The sequence below is a fragment of the Lasiodiplodia theobromae genome, assembly GCF_012971845.1.
Source record: "Lasiodiplodia theobromae strain AM2As chromosome Unknown scaffold_79, whole genome shotgun sequence".
In the NCBI taxonomy this organism is placed as follows: Eukaryota; Fungi; Ascomycota; class Dothideomycetes; order Botryosphaeriales; family Botryosphaeriaceae; genus Lasiodiplodia; species Lasiodiplodia theobromae.
In genome coordinates this window covers 1-18,421 of record NW_023336562.1, presented here as the reverse complement: position 1 = coordinate 18,421, position 18,421 = coordinate 1, and the positions used below count along the sequence as shown (strand labels likewise).

General features: G+C 43.7%; 2 protein-coding genes across 2 annotated transcripts; one reads left to right on the top strand and one right to left on the bottom strand.

Moving 5' to 3' along the window:
- Positions 1-9,226: 9,226 nt before the first annotated feature.
- LTHEOB_12860 (Transcription factor jumonji aspartyl beta-hydroxylase) lies at positions 9,227-12,076 on the bottom strand (the record flags this gene model as incomplete). Its single annotated transcript, XM_035509774.1, has 7 exons — positions 9,227-9,458; positions 9,506-9,606; positions 9,859-9,878; positions 9,933-10,321; positions 10,388-10,592; positions 10,812-11,747; positions 11,797-12,076. 7 exons carry the CDS (start codon positions 12,074-12,076, stop codon positions 9,227-9,229), a joined length of 2,163 nt encoding a protein of 720 aa, XP_035363756.1.
- Positions 12,077-12,323: 247 nt separating this feature from the next.
- On the top strand, positions 12,324-12,884 carry LTHEOB_12859 (Heat repeat protein; the record flags this gene model as incomplete). Its single annotated transcript, XM_035509772.1, has 2 exons — positions 12,324-12,497; positions 12,591-12,884. 2 exons carry the CDS (start codon positions 12,324-12,326, stop codon positions 12,882-12,884), a joined length of 468 nt encoding a protein of 155 aa, XP_035363755.1.
- Between the last annotated feature and the right edge of the window lie 5,537 nt (positions 12,885-18,421).

Here is an 18,421-nt window from a genome sequence, read left to right as displayed (position 1 = left end):
TTTTGAGATACACCATATTCTATAACCTAAATGCTTCTATAAAAACTGAATTTCTACTTTTAATATACTACGCTGCATACACTCTTAGATAACAGCTACATTTGTTGGACTAATAGAGAGGGTGGGTGTGTTGCAAAGTAAAGAATCGCAACCTAGCACCAACCAGCTGATTATCCAATTGAGCGGTGAGATCCTACCGCATGCATTCACGTCTTTGAGGCTGCTAAAGGCTAAAATGGGAGCTTCCCTGATATGCAGATGATTGAAGAGGAAATTATTTGTTGTCTGCAACATACCATTGCAAGTTGTCAGGCTGCGGCTTCGACGCGATGGAAATTTTCCATCAATACACAGATCGCCATCACCATCACATCGTCTACTGTAGACACTTAGGACATATACCAATCTATCGAGGGAGACCTATCGGAGAATTCAGGATACGAGTATCAATCGACCTGTGGCTACTTAAGTCGCAGCCAGAACCAAAGTAGGCCCAATCTAGCCAGCCGATGTCGACACGCCCTAGAAGTACTACAGTACATCCTTATTATTGTACCGGCTCTAAGGTGGCCGAGGATGCGGTGAGGCGCGGGGTTGATCTCCTTCTTGAGAGCCTATTAAAACTAATCACAGGCTGTCAACTAGCACGACCGTTTGCTGAGGCGTATTACCGTCATTGATTACCTGTCTCATGTGCTGCATCAGGCACAACCGCATTTCACGAGCACAGCTTCAAGGCTCCTTCATGCATGATGTATGCTAGTAGTCATCGCCATATCCAGTGGTTCGGATTATCAAAGAATCAGCGGTGGACCTCTCTTCCACGCTATGCAACACAGATACTTAATCTAAGACCTACTAATACCTTGGAAGCCCTACCCGTGAAGGTCTTATGAAGGTGAATATTTAGAACTCGTCTAGGCGTCTCCGAGAGTCGACTGACACGGATAAAAGAGAATCAGTGAGCGCATAGGCACTGATAGTGGCGTCTCTTCACCCTGCGCAGTGAGCCACAAGGAATAGTGCGTAAGAGAACATGTTGGACAACATATAGCCTACCTGTTGGGCAACACGAGTGACTACAAGTAGGCTAAACTGGACAATCGATCTCAAATTCTAAACATCATGCTATGAAGAGATAATCTGGCCGTTGGCCCTTAATACAGCTGACACGATAGCTTGCACCACTTGTGTTGTTTTTTTACTATGCATTACATTCTATAGAAGTGCTCTAGCCTTAGAACCTATCCTTCGCCTGCGTCACGTATCCACAGTTTGCAAAGGCCCCAAATCATCGCTCCACCAAACTTTTTATGCCCTTTCACATGGCCGTTGACGCGCGCGAAGTCTCCAGCACTCTATACCCCGAGTTAGCCGCTTCAGTGCCTACTAGAGTGCCGAGAAACACCTTAACGTTAGATTTTCTTTTTGGCTTATGTCAGTCTTTCTAACTATCTGCAGAGCACAAGCGACATCAGCGGCGCCCACTTAAGTGTTTATTTGTTTTGTCTGATCCAGAGCCGTAAAAAAAAAAAGACTGACGTACTTAGCATGTTTCCTATGAAGTTCATTGACGGTATCGACTGCCATGTTCAGTACGGAGGGGTCGGAAAGCACAACAATTCAGTCAGCTCCACTATCTCGGAGATCAGGAGTATCTGGGATATTGGCATGGATGTGCTTGTATCGATTGGCACCGGCTACGTACCTGACAGACTCTCGATACAGGGTGCTAGACACCTCCATTCTGCGGTATTTCAGATCGTGGGAGTCCTCAAGAAATGGCCAGAAGATTGGGACGATTTCTGCAGACACCTCGGGGAGGAGTAGAGGCAAAACTACTTTCGTAGTAATGTCCCTCTTGACCGCGCGCCGGATCTGGATGCCATCGAGTCGATGCCTAAAATCCGAAGTACTGGAGTTCGCTTCTTGCAGAATATGGACCTACAAAGTATCCGCCGATCTCTGCTCTCATCAGCATTTTTCTTCGAGCTAGACGAGATACCTGTAGTCAACGGCACGCTTCTTGAGTGTCGTGGTTCAATTCGATGCAGAAGTCCTAACAGCCGAGCGCTTATAGAAGGGCTAATTTCCGACTTCCCCCATGCCCGCTTTCAAACCCAGTCAAACGAGACGTTGGCGTTTGTACAAGATGCCGTTAGATGTCAAAAATGCAGACTCTACAGGGTTAGAGTGCAATTTCGAGTTGACTCTACTGATCAAATTGTCGTATTGCGTCTAAAGTTCAGCGACCAATTTAGCAACAAGATAAGCGGATTTCCAAACTCGATGTCATGGTTCGCGGCATGACAAGGACTGTACAGCCCTTTCGGAAGAGCAGATCATCAACTGTCCATTCGAGAATGCAAGTGCCCTCCGGAAAGGACAGGCCAGAGGAAGAGAAAAGCTTCGGCCCAGTCGACAAGTTGTTGATGAAAACTGTTGTCAACCATCATCACCAATATGAATGCGACCGTTGGATCGTAAGGGATGAACCCCGTCTCAGTTTGTCTGAACACTACTACATGACCTGCTCAAGAGTGTACTCAGAGGCGAACAGTTCCCAAACTAAGCTACCCTCCCCTTCAAAACCCCCTTGAGTCTTTTGAGACGCCTCTCGTCTTCGTCTGATTGCCTCTTCATCAGGCTGAGTTGGTCTTTCAGCTGCTTTATATCTTCATCTTGACTTAGAATATAACGATGTAAACACGTGAACAGGAAGCTGTGCTCTTCTAGCTTTTGTTTGGCTTGCTCAAGGGTGAAATGTGGCGCGGTACTCTCGGGAAGTTGCTGAGTGGGCGGGCTGTGCGACTGCAATCGCTGGCGCTGGATGCCCATCAACGGGTCGGAGTCCATAGTTACATTGTTGCCTGAGCGAGTGGTCTAGAATTCCTTTAGTCTTGACATAATGAAAAGCTCAACCATGACTTACCACCATATTGAGAGGTAAGTGAGTAGTAAATTTTGTCAAAAAGTAGAAAGGGTGTTGAGAAGGGTATGTGGAGACTTTGTCGGGAAAGTGCTTGGTCTACTCTATTGGCTTGTTCCAGACCCGTGAAAGATAAAAACAAGTAGAAGGGTTGGGGAAGGGGCGACCGGTGGTGTAGCTACGCGTTCAAACATTTCTTATCATAGAAGCACAGCTTGTTCAAAGGCCAACAGGGATGAAGGATATGAGAGGTCGACCATGTTTTCAATCGCGCCTGATCATGCCCCTCATGCAGTGACCACGTTGCAGCCTTGCGGTACGAAATAGACCTACGCTACGCCCACAAGCTTGCCTCACGCCTTCTACGGATTACACGCGCCGTAGCAGCTCAATTGCAAGGTTTAGTGGGGGTTCACCTTAGCCTATCATTTCTTCCCTTAGCCGCTCCTTTTTTTCCTTGACGCCTTGCGGCTGTGCAGCCACTTCCGTAATCGCCAAAAACTCCGTTAACCCTGTGCTAACCTTCCCCCCCCCCCCCCCCCCCCCCCCCCCCCCCCCCCTCCCCTCTGCTGTGTGACGAAAAACCCTGTGTACCGAAAAATGACCGAGGTACTTTGAACTTCAAGCAACTTAGAAGATGCGACTTTGCTTATACGCTTTTAAAATTAGCTTTAATGCGCTTTATAGATACTTCTCCTTACTTGTGACTCTCCGGTGTACTATTTACACAAGGGTGGTTGTCCTCTTGCCGCGGTTTCTGCAAAGTACACGCTGGGGCCACAAACGATAACTCCCTTCTACAACATCTCCATCACTCCTTTTTTCTCTACAAAATCTTATGTAGGAGACTAGTCTATTGTAGAGACTATTTCATAATGCTAGAACGTCATTAGTAATAATGTACGTGATGTAGGAGGCGAGTTCGCCACGCAGGTCGGTACCTGTTAACGTAGCTTTGGCCAATTACGGCTAGCTGTAATATATGTAAAGCTAGGTCAGCTCGTCTTCTCATTCCCGCTCGCTTGAAGCGCACGACTCAGCCCTCTATTATCCAATAAGATAACCAACTTCCCACGGCCGGTCTGCTTAGTAACTGCTGTTTAATACATTGCAGCTAGCTGCGTGGCGGATTCTTCTGCTACACCACGCACCCTGCTGCTAATAGTATCCCAGTACGTGCTTCAACTTTAAAGGGTATATAAACCTCTCTGGCTAGCTTTTTTTTAGTAGAAAAAAAGCATTCGTGGTGCTGTAGTAGAGCAATATCGTTCGCGACATCAAACCTTATCCTGTAGAAATTAGGCAAGAGAAGAACCACGCCTATGTAATATTAAATTTGAAACACTTTGCAAGCAGTTGAAATGGGCGTGGGATATGTCTAGCATAGTTCTATGAGAATATCTATACAGATACTTCTATAAAACTGCTGCAAGTCCGAAGTACCTTGGGCCTTTTTCGGCACACAGGGGTTTTCGGCACACAGGGGTTTTCGTCACACCGGAGGGGAGGTTAGTAGTCTTGTTAGTAGGGAGGTGTTGACTGATTTCACGCGTCAAAGTTGACATTTTGCTGTGTGGCAGCATCAACATAGGATTTTCAATCCACAGTAGCAGTTGAAAAGTTTCATGAATATCGCATCAGTAGGTACAGAGCCTTCAGATTTGCTACTTGGTCCCGAGAGAAACTAATCACCAGCTGCATCTGGGAAGGGGCATTGCAGTGCAGCAGTAATCAGTCGATGCAGTTCACCCTCGCAGGAGTCCATGAGGCTACGTAGATTTTGTGCAAAAAGCACCACGTTCCAAATTATAGATTCAAAGTTGGGGTCAAAACCGTTGACAAAAGCTTTCCGCAAGGACGAAGACTGCCGCTCTGCTGTGGTCCAAAGGTCTCCTCTTCAGCTCCCGAAAGCGAGGCTCGAGACACAGCTCGCCTTGTATTGTCCCTCTGTATAAGAAGCCCAACTAATCGACAGAAGGACGGTATTGTTGTATACTTGCTGGCACGCTGTGATGTCTCTTTGAGTCTGGTCCGGTTAGCTATCGATAGGTACGCACTGATTCTCCAGTCTACTTACTTGAGTTCTGCGCAATAAAATAAGTCGACCCTCTCCGCGACAGTACATTTATCTCCTTAATTTGTAAAGTTAAAGTTTGGGTGTCCTGAAGTTCCGGTGCGGAGATCAATAGAACCATCTGGGTTTTACCGTTGTCGGATTGCGTCCCTCAATTTTGAGCAGATAAACCTACATCTGTATTTGTATCTTGTAAAATGTTAGTAGGAGGACCATGCCTGATAATAGAGGGAAACTATCATTAGCAGTAATCTCCCGGCAAATTACTGAATTACCCACATTTCGATTTTTGTTTTCTAAATTACCCAGGTATTTACCGAATTACCCAGATTTTTAGATTTTTTAATTTTTTTTAAATATCGCCGCGAAAGTATTATACTTTTTTTATAAAAATTATATCGTTTTATAGAGCGTATTTAGACTCTTTTATAATATATTTCATAATAATTTATCTCGTATGTCTCGGCTAAAATGTAAGAAAAACTTATAGTAAAAATGGCTAAATTTCTACTTAAATATATGTATTTTTTCTATTTTTATTAAAGTACTTTATATTATTTTAACTATAGCTTTTAGTTATTTGATTAGAATTTTGATAAATTAATAAATTATAAAAATACTTTAGAACAATTAAAAATGTGGGTAATTGAGTAAACAGGTGGGTAATTCGGAAAATAAAAATCAAAATGTGGGTCATTGAGTAATATGCCGAGCGTAACCACCAATCAGATAGCGCCTGCGCCGCCTCAAGGCCGCCCATCTGGTGCTTGCACGGCCTAACACCGCCTCACCGGTGCCTGTACGGCCCAACGCCGCGTCACTAGGCGTCGCTGAGGCTTGCGCTAGTAATTTACTATCGCTAAATGAGGTATTTAGGCGTATGTACAATAACTTCGAACGTAGTGAGCATGAAAAGAGATGCATTTAGTAGTAGCCCATTTTATTTTTTTACTGCAAAATTCGACTTAAAATAGCCCAATCAAAGGGTTTTTTATAGTAATTTACATACAATAGTAATTTACTATAACAATCATTTTAAAACTAGGCCGTTCCAAGTCGATTTTTTAACATTTACTGAAATGTCATTAATTACGTTTTTATTTCTGAGATGTCAGGTATTTGTATTATTATATGTCAGATTTTTTGCAAGTTACCGATATATCTTATCCTGATATGTCAGTAATATCTTAGACATTTCGGTAATTAATTCTTAAAACCTGATATTCGAGTAATTTGCCGTTGCAGCGAGCCGATTGCTTTGGATCTGACCGTCACCGATAGCCTGCTTCGCCAAAATCATCTGGGACGGATTTTGTGTGCGTCGGTGGATGCATTGTTGGTCGAAGCCGAGGTTCTCCGTTTTCTTGGTTGGGTAGCACACTCGCTTGTGAGATACGTTAATAGTATTCATATTTCAATTTGTTTATTTTAGTAATAAATAATAGCTTCTATTACGAGTATATTAACTTGTTTAGCAAATTTTTCTTTTGAATATGACTTTTTTTTAAACGTGATAAACTATCAATTTTTATATCCAGCTACACTTATAAGTATTTAGAAAAGGTAAATACCAAAAGCGACATGTATCCATATAAAAATCCCCAATTATGGCCCTCCAGCCCAAAACGACCCTTTAAACCGTACTTTATTGCCTTATCTGGCTGAAGCGACGCCTGGACCGCCTGCGGGTCGTCTGTGCCGCCTGTGAGTTGTTTTCGCCACCTGTTTTGGCTTTATGCGCGCGCATGAAATACTCACGATGCTTGACATGGTGTCAAGCTCATGATTTGTGAATGATCGCTGTTTTTCTTGCTTCTCCATATGTTTATTACTTGCAATTGGTGGGAACAGCTTGAAGGACACGTCTCGCGCAAACACTTCATGAACTGTAGATAAATGCAGCCGACTATCTAACCCCGACAAATTACTGAATTACCCTTTTTTTGGATTTTTCTTTTCTAAATTACCCACTTAATTACCAAATTACCCGGATTTTTAATTTCTTTTAGATATAAATTTTCAATTCAATTAGTAAAATTATAGCTAAAACCAAGTATAACACAAAAAAATGTATAAAAACCGTGTATGTTTAAAAAGATATTTAGCTATTCTTACTGTACGTTTTTCTTCAATTTTAGCTAAAATATGAAGATTATGAAAATTACAAAATATAATATAAAAGCATCTAAAAAATACACTATAGAATGATATAATCTTTATAAAATTATGTTGTAATTCTGCAGAGATGTATTAACCTAATTTTTGAGTAATATTCTTGATGTTTCGGTAACTAATTTGAAAAATCCGATATTTGAGTGATTTGCTGTAGTGAGACCAAACGAGGCGGGCCATGACAGCACCGTTTGTCTGAGAGCCGCCTTCGAAACGGTAAAAGATAGTTAAGACCTTCTTTTTTAAAGTACAAATGGTTCCAAGCACAATAGTACACTTATGAATATCTATAGAATACAGAACAGGGATGCTACCGGTGGAGATGAGGGAGAATTACTGTGGCGAAAATTCCGTTTGATGACGGCAAATGCTATCAAGTCAACGGTAGTCCGTGATCAGCAACGGGCCAGACTCTACCACATCGACTGCACACAGAAAAGGAAGGTATAGACTTGTGGTGTGGTGTTGAAGCACTCCTGCCGTCCAAGTTCGAATCTGGCACGATATATACGCTTTACTGGGTTTGGAACTGGCAGACACCAATAAGCGAGAAACCTCGGAGTTGGAGGTAGGAGGTATACATAAAATGCATTGACTTTGAGATCTTATTAGATAACGCAGTAAAGATAATTGAAGACCAACTCTCATTATTTCCTTACCAAACTTGCTAAGAAGCGGGAAAAATCTAACATTCAGATATTTCGCTTCATCTTCAGGGAAGCAATTTTCCTCCACGTTCCACAGTTCCAGTGTTTTTTCCCTTTCCTTATTCTCCTGGTGCTCACTCGAAACATCGGATACAGACCGTCCTAAACGGGGACCCAGAAACCCGGGTTTCTTGAAGCCCCAATCACCAGCCACTAATTCATTGGTATCAGACAACAAAACCGGTATTTTATGATATTTGTTCGCGCAAAGAGGAAAATGTTCCCTCCTGGGCACAAGTGAAGTTTGAGCAGTTGACAGTGAGACTCTTGCCACCCGATGGAGTTAAAGGCAATTGTAGACCCTTTGGACAGGCGGATTGAAGTCTCACGCTCACCAGATGGAGTGACTGGCTCACCATCATCCCGAGCGCCCATGTCGTTCACAATCTGTCCGCATGGGCTGTGCCGCCCAAGAAGTTATGGCCGAAGAATAACTGAGTCGATTACTTCTAGCAAAAACGTTTTGAAAGCCCTGTCAGGTAATAGCTTACCCAGATCGGCACTCAGATAACGCATCAAAAGGAATCACGGCCGGAGATGGGTCTGTATGCTGACCGCATATTCGAACACCGACCAAACACGCGAAGCACGGTTTCATCCCACACGCAGGTATCCGCAAGACTCTCAAAGCACGCACGCTTCCGGGAAGAGGATGGCCAGACCCATACGATACGGCTATATAGCGCAATCGGATTGATGTTCTTCACCAGGTCAGCTCCTTAGAATATACCGCTCTCCTATTATGCCGCCTTGCCAGAATTAAGCGGATAATTTGCCAAGGCGACAAATCCTTCACTAATAAGATGAACTCCGAGAAATGTCCCGGGAAGGGTGGCCTGTGAGGTTGCTTAGGATATGCTGCGAAAAGGCGCAATCTTATCAACGTCAACTTTGTAGCCTTTTATTCCAATAGATTGCCTTCCTCAGAACTCAAGGCAAGACGAAATGCCATCTAGTAACGTACCACCTACTAGTAGTAGAAAAGACAAGGAAAACTAATGGTCTTGAGCAAGATGGTAAGGGATGCACACACAGACGCTTGAAAAGCCAGTAGTCTCATTCTTTTCGCCTCGCGGAGTCTTTTACAATGCTAATATGTCTCCACAAAATCACCTTGATATGCTAAAGTGATGCAACCAACCCTACTAGAATGCTTTTATCAAAGTCTGCTCTGAAGGTACCCTCTGATTCAAGAGCTTCATCAAACCTGCGATTACGGAATGTTTGTTTTTGACAGCCTCAGAGAAAGCGGAAACAACTTAGGAGTGAATGACAAGTGAAAAAGAAAAACCTGAACAGCTCAATGGTGATGATCGACATAGAACGATTAAAAAAAGGAGCCAATTATGTCTCCTCTACGCCGCAAAGCTCGAGCAACTGCGGCGAATCGATAGTCATGTTCAGGATGTCGTAGTCTTCCTGCTCGAAACGGTATTTTCGATCTTTTTCTTCGCCGTTGATGATTTTGAGCAAGTGATCGTTGATGAGCTCACTGACTTGACGAAGGAACTCTCCGCGGTGATCTTTCAGAAAACCGATGAGGTGTTGTATAACCGGTCTTGGGAGTCTTTCAAACCTGTGCTGCGTGAGTCTCAAGTACTGTTTGCCTGTGGGCTTACTTACGAAGAATTTGGGTTCTCTTCCGATATAGGCACCAAAGCAAGTATACCGTAGCCAAATTCTTTGACTAGCTCGTGCCAATTTCGTCCGCTGCTAATCCTATTCTGGAGCGATTTTCGGCGTTTGTTGTACTCACTGTCATCCCTCGAGAGAGTCGGATAAGCTTGCTCCATCAAATCGTCTATCGCTAGTGTCAAGTAACGTTCGCTTGGTCCTTGCGCACGGTTTCGCGTCGGCTTTTGCTTTTGATAAGCCGCGACCGCATCGTCACGATGTTGCACAAGGCGGACAAGATAATAGCGCCGAAGGATCGCTATTGCGAATTGCTGATCATCGAGAGTGTCAAGTGAACGTACTATGTGACCAGTCGCATCGGCTAAGTCCTGTGGTGAGGAGCTTTTGCGTGTTCGTGAAGCAATAAAGGCTTCACGAAGCTTAAGCAATGCCTGAGGGCTGCCGATGTTGAAGAAATACCAGCTTAGGGTCTGAACATTTTCATCTTTGATCGGTGCTGGTGCCAGTGCCAATTGTTTAAGAATCTCGACCGGCGTGAGGAATTTTGGTGGTAAAGCGGCTTCTTGGACTCCAACGTGTCGAACCAGGACAGTAGCCCTTCGCTTCAGGACAGTGGCCTTTCGCTTCTGTTCTCTCTCTGAAATCGCCTCGTTCTCAAATTTCCTTTTCTTACTCGTGCTTGGGGTTTTCCCTTTGCCTATCCCATTCTCTTTCCACTTTCTGTTCTCAGCTACTGCATCGTAGCCGTCACCTTCATCTCCATCATCATCGTCTTCTTCCAGATCGTTCTGTAATTCTCCTTCACTGCACACATCCATCATACCACTCAATATTGAACCACGTGGGCAATTCCTTTTGCAAAATTGATACCCGTCCACCGTCCAGTCTTCTTCTGCAAAGTTCACGGCTTCTGCAATGGTTGGGCCAGTGCTGAAGCCTTGGTGATATGCGCGACCGAATGTGTAAACGATTTCGCCGGGCTTTTGGCTCAGAACTTTGTAAGAGACACCCCACTCCTCGAGACAGGACTTGGGACTGTAGCTGGCGTCGTGACGGAGGAATTGAGAACATGATGCTTTTCGCGATTCAATTCTGAGTTTGTCTTCCAAAGTCTTGAGAGACTGAGGTTCCACAATGAACCATATCTTCTCTCCAGTATAGAGGTAGTTCACAGAACTTAACCAGCAATCTTCCACGTGCATGGCAAACGGAGCGCCAAACTTCGACCCAGACCAATATGCATAAGGTGTATGTATGCCCGGGATATTTGTTCTGGTCTTAGACAGTCGGTTACCTTCCAAAGGGAAGATTGGCGAGTCTAGCGGGAGACCAAGTCGACGGCGTTCCTCTCCTGAACTAGCGTCGAGGTCGACGCAATACTCAACATCTTGGAACCAGTCGGGGGTTTGAAGGAGTGACTCGAATCTTCGTACAGAGTCGTCCGTTGTGGCATCTGTATTGTCCCCACACGTAGAGGGTAGACGTGCCCTCCGTGATGATCTCGTGACTTGGAATGTCCCGTTGTCCCGAGACTGTATTGAGAACCAGTTTTGCATGGCCTTGAAGTCGCTATCAGGAGGAGACAGCGCATAGCGAATACTACTATTCGGCACTAAAATCTTGAAAGCCCCCGTCTGATGTGCACCCAGTTGTCTCGCCAGTTGAATGAGACGGGGGAAGTTTCGATACTGATTCTCTGTCGGAAGAAGTTGCAATATGTCATCTTGCATCTCGTACCGAATTTCATCTTCTGGACCAGGTGGTTTTGGCTGTGAGGAAGAGCCTGCTGGGTCGCTCTCCGGGGCGAGATCCTGCTGCTTGCTCTGAGGTGGCTGAATGTCGTTCAGGACATCTGCAGGTCGGACCTTCTGCTGGACAGACGTAGGTAGATCGCCATTCCTCTCTAGCGTGTGAAGATCATCGTCGTCGTGGTGCTCAGCATTGGTGTGGCTCTGATTATCTGCTGAGGATGGCTGACAGGAAGCATGGCTTCCTGATGCTTTGAGAGTTTGACGACTCCCCGGAAGGAACAATTGCTGGCTCTGTCGATCATTGTTTTCGCAAACAACTCCCTCCTGAGTAGGGTCTTCGGTGTTATTCCCCAAGATGCGTTCAGTTATGCTTGGATTCTCGATCGGCTGGTCGAACGGCACACGTCGTTGTGCCTCGCTTGAATCGGTACAATGATCCGGACGGGTGTTTTCGTCGCCATTTGGAGCTTCGACTTGAGCTAGTACCATACTGTTAGACAGGTTGAGATGTCGGAAACATGTGCTTACCGACGGCCGTGAGCGTACCCGCTTGCCGAAGTGCACTGGACTGAGCTTCGCTGAGATGTAAGGAATACGTCTCTGCATAGAGTTGCACGTCCATGAATTTGCTCTTGAGCTCTGCTTGGATTGTATCGGCCTTTCCTGGGAAGGCATTGCACAAGTGTTTGACGGATTGTATAAGAAAGTTATAGACATGTTCGATCGTAAGTTCAAGGCTTTGCTCAGATACAAGAGTCTGTGCAAAATCGTTAATCTGGTTTTGGATGGTCTCGTTGCCGTCATTCATGGTGATTGTAGGGAGTATTTGTTGGGGTGATCGAAGGTAGGCGGCAGCGTCGCCACATTTATCTACTGCACGGATAATTTGCTCACGTGATGCGCACAGCTCCTGCACCACAGGAGGAGCGGTCAATGAAACCCCATCCGCCCTGGCACAGCGCTTCCTCAGGTGCCGCCCATAAAAAAATCGATCGCACACAGGTGATTGCCATTAACCAGATTTTGAACAATGATTCGACTGCATCGACCTTACAATGTTCGTAGACGAAGCCGGCGAGAGCGGATACGCGACCGTTGGCGCGTTGCAACGCACTGCGCGCCTTTGGGACCCCTCGACTATCGGACTCTCCACCGCGGCAGCCAACCGTCCAACGCCTGGAAATGTCGAAGGAAACGCAGGCGAAGATGAGAGAGCGCATCAGAAAGATGTACAAGCAGTCAGCTGCTTCCATAGAGCTGGCGCGTAGAACCCCGCGCCCATAGCTATAGATCAGCGCCACGTACGCTAACGTGCTCCAAAGAGCTCCGCCATGATGCCACCTACGGTTAAGCTCGACCTCGTCAACGCCGTCGGTACTGCAAACCCCAAGAGACACCCACATACGGCTGTAGTGAGCGTCGGAGAACAAAGAAGCTACGAAAGAAGCCAGGTGCCGTGGTATCGCAAAGAGCCCGAGCAATCCGAGGACGAGAGGAGCTACCAGAAGCATTCGGCCAAGGGAAACAGTGCCGACAAGTTGGAAATTCTGGGTAGGAACCGCACCACGGTCCATGTCGATGCACACCGGATAAGTGGAATGAAGAACAACGTTTAAGTAACGGGGTCCGTTGGTTGAGCAAGCCTACTAGCCATCTCTACAGATCGGTGCTACTACAAGTGCTAGAGTCCGAGCCATTGGCAATTTTGACACACAAGTGAAGCAAAATATGCTAGGTGTGCAGGCGTCAACGAAAAGAAGGCAACCAAGGTTTCGGGCGTTGAAAGATGCAGCTTCCAGTTGCCTTTCATAGCGTCGACGTTTAGAGGCTGTCTGAAGTACTACGGGCTGCTAGAGTAGATGTGACTGTAGTATAGCAGGAGAAGGAGAAAGCTAGTAGTATGGAGGCAATCGGGTCTCAAATATAAGGGCCCCGATGCTTTCTGCTCCGCTGGTAGGGGAACCCAGAACACCTAGGAAATTACTCTCGATGGAAGTCGCGAGGTAGTATAGTCAAAGGATTAAGGTAAAGATGGCTTTCATGTTTCACTGTCTTTAGAGATCTAGATTTTTTTTTGTTTCCCTCGCCAGGTAGACTTTTGCACTCTACTATCGCTTCCAAATGCCTGGGCTTTCGATGAGCCGGAATCTTCATGTATTTGAACAGTACTTCTTAGTGCGCCTTTTCCATATAGTTAGTCTATGTAAGCCAGAAAGTGTATCAATCTCTATTACTATCATATCTGCACAAAGATTTGTTACTGCTAAGCGTACAAGTGGTTAGCATGGCCATCCTACTGGCCGTGCTATCGGCTGCTACAGCGCTTACTAGAGGGCTGTAATATAAGAACAGGAAGCAATTGAATATCTTACAGCGTCGAATGGTAGCATTAGTATGATGGCCGCTGGCATGTGTGCAATATGGAAGTCGGGGATACCGAGCTGTACGGTGGCCGTGGGGCATGGCGAAACCCTGGAAAACCGGCCAAGAGAGCTTCAATTTTCTGCATTACCTTCACACTCTCACGTAGCACTCACACCCCTGCTGCCATTTTCTTCTCTCTGCCTTCTACTAGTCTTGGCGATTGTCAGGGTCTCCACGGTCCGCCACTAAATGGCACAAGCAGTCCAAACCTCCGACTACTCTACATAATCCCTATAATCCTGGGACGCTACTCATCCATGAGTGAGGGTGATTGTAGGTTATTTTCGCAGGAGATTTAACATAAAACTTGAATCTCTTAAATTGCCTGTGTATGATGACATCTACTTGAAACCGGCAGGTACTCAGTTTCATATTTACTGTAGAGGATGAGTGGTACTGGAAAATGAGCTGAGCCATCTCTGTCATTTTTATTGGATAACGTGTTTCACCAGTGATCTGCGCACCACGTTTCTCAACAATGAAAAATGTTAGTGCTTCGGCGGAGTTTTGTATTTCTCCAACCACCCGCGCACAGATTAGATAGCAGCTAATGAAAGCGAAGATAATTGAGAAGAGGGCTGTTCCAAGGCGTCAGAGTGAATTTATGTCTTTTCAATGAGCACACCAATGTCGGACAGTATTGATGCCCTCCATACTTCCGAGTGAACGAGTGGAAAATATATAGTGCTGCTTAGGAACACGAAAAAAGTCTGATAGCCACTTCATTCAGTCATAGTCTGCAGCTCTCAAAAAAAAAAAAAAAAAAAAACAGCGAGATATATCAAGTACTGTGGTAGTTGTTATGATCAAGTGCATACCCTCGAGTTGTTAGGAACGTGGTTCCCCCATGAGCGTCTGTCCTGGGGAGATGGGATGCTTATAGTACTCAGAATCCGTTTCGCCCTGGCTCGCCGAAGATTAATTTGAGCGCGAAATATGCACCTCTCTTAACATGCTTATGTATTCCTTTTTAGTTATATTTGTGATGCATACCCCGTATTGTAACGTATCACGGAATCAGAGCGACTGTGACGCAATGGGATAAGGTTTCAAAAGTCGCCATGGGCAGCTACGTGCATGCTTTCTTTGTGCTCAAAGCAGACTCTCACTCGTCGTCCCCATCGCTATTATCAAAATAAGCTACAGTAATATGGACAGAGTCAGCCAGGTGTTGGCGTAAAGTCGTCCTCTAAACGTCTCTAAAATATACACTGCCCTAGCAGCACGCGGCAATGTCTTTCTCTCTACCCTCTGTCGTTGTGCACACGGAAGACGCTTGAAAAAACCAAACGCCTGAATCCAACAGCATCTCAGCTTAATGGAAGAGAAAGCCATCTAAAAGCTTTCGTTGCGAATTTCTGATCTCAAAAAGTCTGTGCCAATCAGCTTTCTATCTTCGCCTTTCTTAGTATTACTGGCGAGCATTCCATGATCTACATGACGTTCAAGCCTCTAGTAAAGAAGTGACTGGCCCCAGGCTTTTGAGAAATGCCATCCATCACCAGGGCAAAGGAAGTACAGTGCGATAATCTGGAATCGTCACGTGAATAACAGCTATAATAAGATGACGCACTGGTTTCAGGTAATTGATTGAGCTGAAATCATATTGAGCCGAGTTCATTTGTCTCGACCCATCCCTTGAGCGATATGCAGGCTCGAAATCATAAAAGTTGATCGCACCCTATCAACTACTAAGTCTTCATGACTTAAGCTCTTCAGACGAGCTAATCTTAACAACTACTTCCTCTGCTTCCAAGTGAGTTTTATCTTTGGCGTCTTCCTGGGCTAGGTGGGACGCTTTCGCTTCCAATTTTGCTCCGGAACATTCGTAAAGTCTAGCCATGAGATAATTCTGAACACATGATCCTGTGCCATATATACATCATGCTCAGCCATCGGAAGCTGTACAGTGGTTCTGCGTAACATGTACTCTATATGATCTAGGTATCTGGGATCGTTCAGTAGACTTTCTTCCTGGATGCTCCAATGTAGAGACGCATTCGGCATATTACTGAATTACCCACATTTCAATTTTATTTTCTGAATTACCCAGGTATTTACTGAATTACCCAGAATTTTTAAAAAATTTAATTTTTCTAAGATATTTATACGAAATTTTAATATTATTTTACAAAAATTATATTGTTTTATAGCGCTTATTTAGACGCTTTTATAATATATTTTATAAAATTTTCATCTCGTATATTTCGGCTAGAATTTAAGAAAAACTTATGGTAGAAATAGCTAAATATCTCGTTTAATATATATATATATATTTAATTTTTATCTAAGTTTTATACGTAGTTTTATCTACACTTCTTAGTAATTAAACGAGAAATTTAATATATATAAAAAACTTAGAAAATTATTTAAAAAAATTAAAAATGTGGGTAATTGAGTAAATAGGTGGGTAATTTGGAAAATAAAAATTCAAATGTGGGTAATTAAGTAATTTACCGAAACGCATTCGCCTCCTGGACATTGACCAAGCGTAGGCGTTGCTGCAATAATCTCGCGAAATCATGGAACACCATACCCTGAGAACTCTCATTCAAAGATGCCGACTGCGTTTGAAGAGCCATGCGCTTCCGCTTGATGGTAAAAGATCGGTAACTGGCTTCCATAACTAGGAAAAATAGGTGTTCTAGTGCCGCCCCGTGATCGATTTCAATAGTGTACTCCCGAGCGACTAGACTGTTGAAGCCATATACGTAGTCAAGAGTTTCTTGACACGTAGCGAATTCTGCAAGCGCCATTACAGCTAGCCAATCCAATTCGTCTTCGAGGTGTGAGGCGCGACATGAAACTAGTTTCAAAATACGTGTGATCCCAAAATTAGCTTGGGAATCCGCTTTAGAATCTGCATGAATCGCCCAAACCTCCAGACACGGCTGAAGTCTTTCGATTTCAACATCCTTTCCCCCGATTGTAATTGTGAGTTTCCGTGCGAGTATCACTTCTTGTCTGATCTAGGCCCGACACCAGTATGGATTCGAAGTCAGCTCACCCAAGAATTTGGGATACTCGTCAGATCTCACTATTAGTGGTATATGATAGTATCTGATGATATCAAGCCAATGGTCACTCCGGGCAGTAGCTCGATCCAGCCATGTAATAACTTCATCTGCGCTCCCGTAGATGCTTGCCATTTGAGCAACCTGGTTATTTCGTTCATGCTCATTCTTCTAACTGATACAGATTTGATCTAGGGGCTGTCACCGAAAATGACCTGTGTTTACCTCAAAAACCCAATTGCGACCCCGCTAGCCCAAAAACGACCCTTCCACCAAAACCCATATTTTTTTTTAAAAAAAAAACATTGTGGAATTTCAACGAAATGGAAATTTTAACCTCTTTTTATCTTAATTATGTAAAGCGGCATATTACTGAATTATCCACATTTCAATTTTTATTTTCCGAATTACTCATCTATTCAGCGAATTGCCCAGAGTTTTTAAAATATTCCTATACATATTTTATTTATTAAATTTTTGATTAGTCAGTAAAGAGTGTAGCTAGAATCAAGTATAGTAATTCATTTGATATAATAAAAACGTACATAATCAACGAGATATTTAGCTATTTCAATAAAACATATAAAATGTTAAAAATATAATATAAAGTGTCTAGAAATAAAAAACGATATAAGTTTATAAAAAATATAATATCTTTGCGAAAATATTCTAAAACAATTAAACACAAATCTAGGTAATTCGGTAAATAGGTGGGTGATTCAGAAAATAAAAATCAAAATGTGGGTAATTCAGTAATTTGCCGACTAAATTACCCACCGTTTGAATGTTATTTACCCACTTACCCCCCTATTTACCGAATTATCCGAAAGTCTTTTTATTATTTTTTTTTCGAATGTTTCTACAAAAGTTTAATATTATTCTATGAGAACTATGCAGAGTTATAGAGTAAATTTAAACGTTTTAATATTTTATTATTATAGCTTCTCTACGTTAGCTAGAAATCAAGACAAATATTGTAAAAATAACTGAAAATTTCTTTAGATAAATATAGTATTACTATTTTTCTTCAATTATTATATTTTATTTTAGCTATGATTCTTACTGGTTTAATTAGAACTTTAATAGATTATAAATATATAAAGAATAATTTAAGGGAATAAAAACCAAAAATCTGGGTAATCCGGTAAGTAGGTGGGTAATTTGTTAATTTGCTGGAACAAAACTATAGCCTACCAAAAGTAGGCATCAAACGAAATTCTGATCCCTTGCAATAATTATAAAGCAATATGTGGGCGGTACACAAGCTACCTAAATAGTACTGGTTCGCATTCCGATAGCAAACGCGCATGATTAGAAATTATAATCTTTAGTAGTTCCACTCAGCCATCTCGCAATCAGTCAACAACATCAAGATGGGAATGAGCCAGGTCAGACTAAAACTCTACACCACTAAAGGGTACTCCTGATGCCACATCACCTCCAGGTCTCTCCCCATTGATGCTGTCTTGGATATTGTGTTCTGCGCTCTCTGACGTGCAGTGTTTCGTTGAGATATCATGAGTTGCACGGAATCTTTGCTACAGTTCGACGTCAGACCTAACGGAATCTCAAACTGAATGGAATCGCTGGTTTTGCGGCGCGCTTTGTGGCTCAATTTCTCCATGTCAAGGGATGCGGGACTCTGAACGGAACTGACTTCGGGTGGTGGTCGTGTGGTCCGGGAACCCATCCGTACATCGCCTGGACGAGTGCAG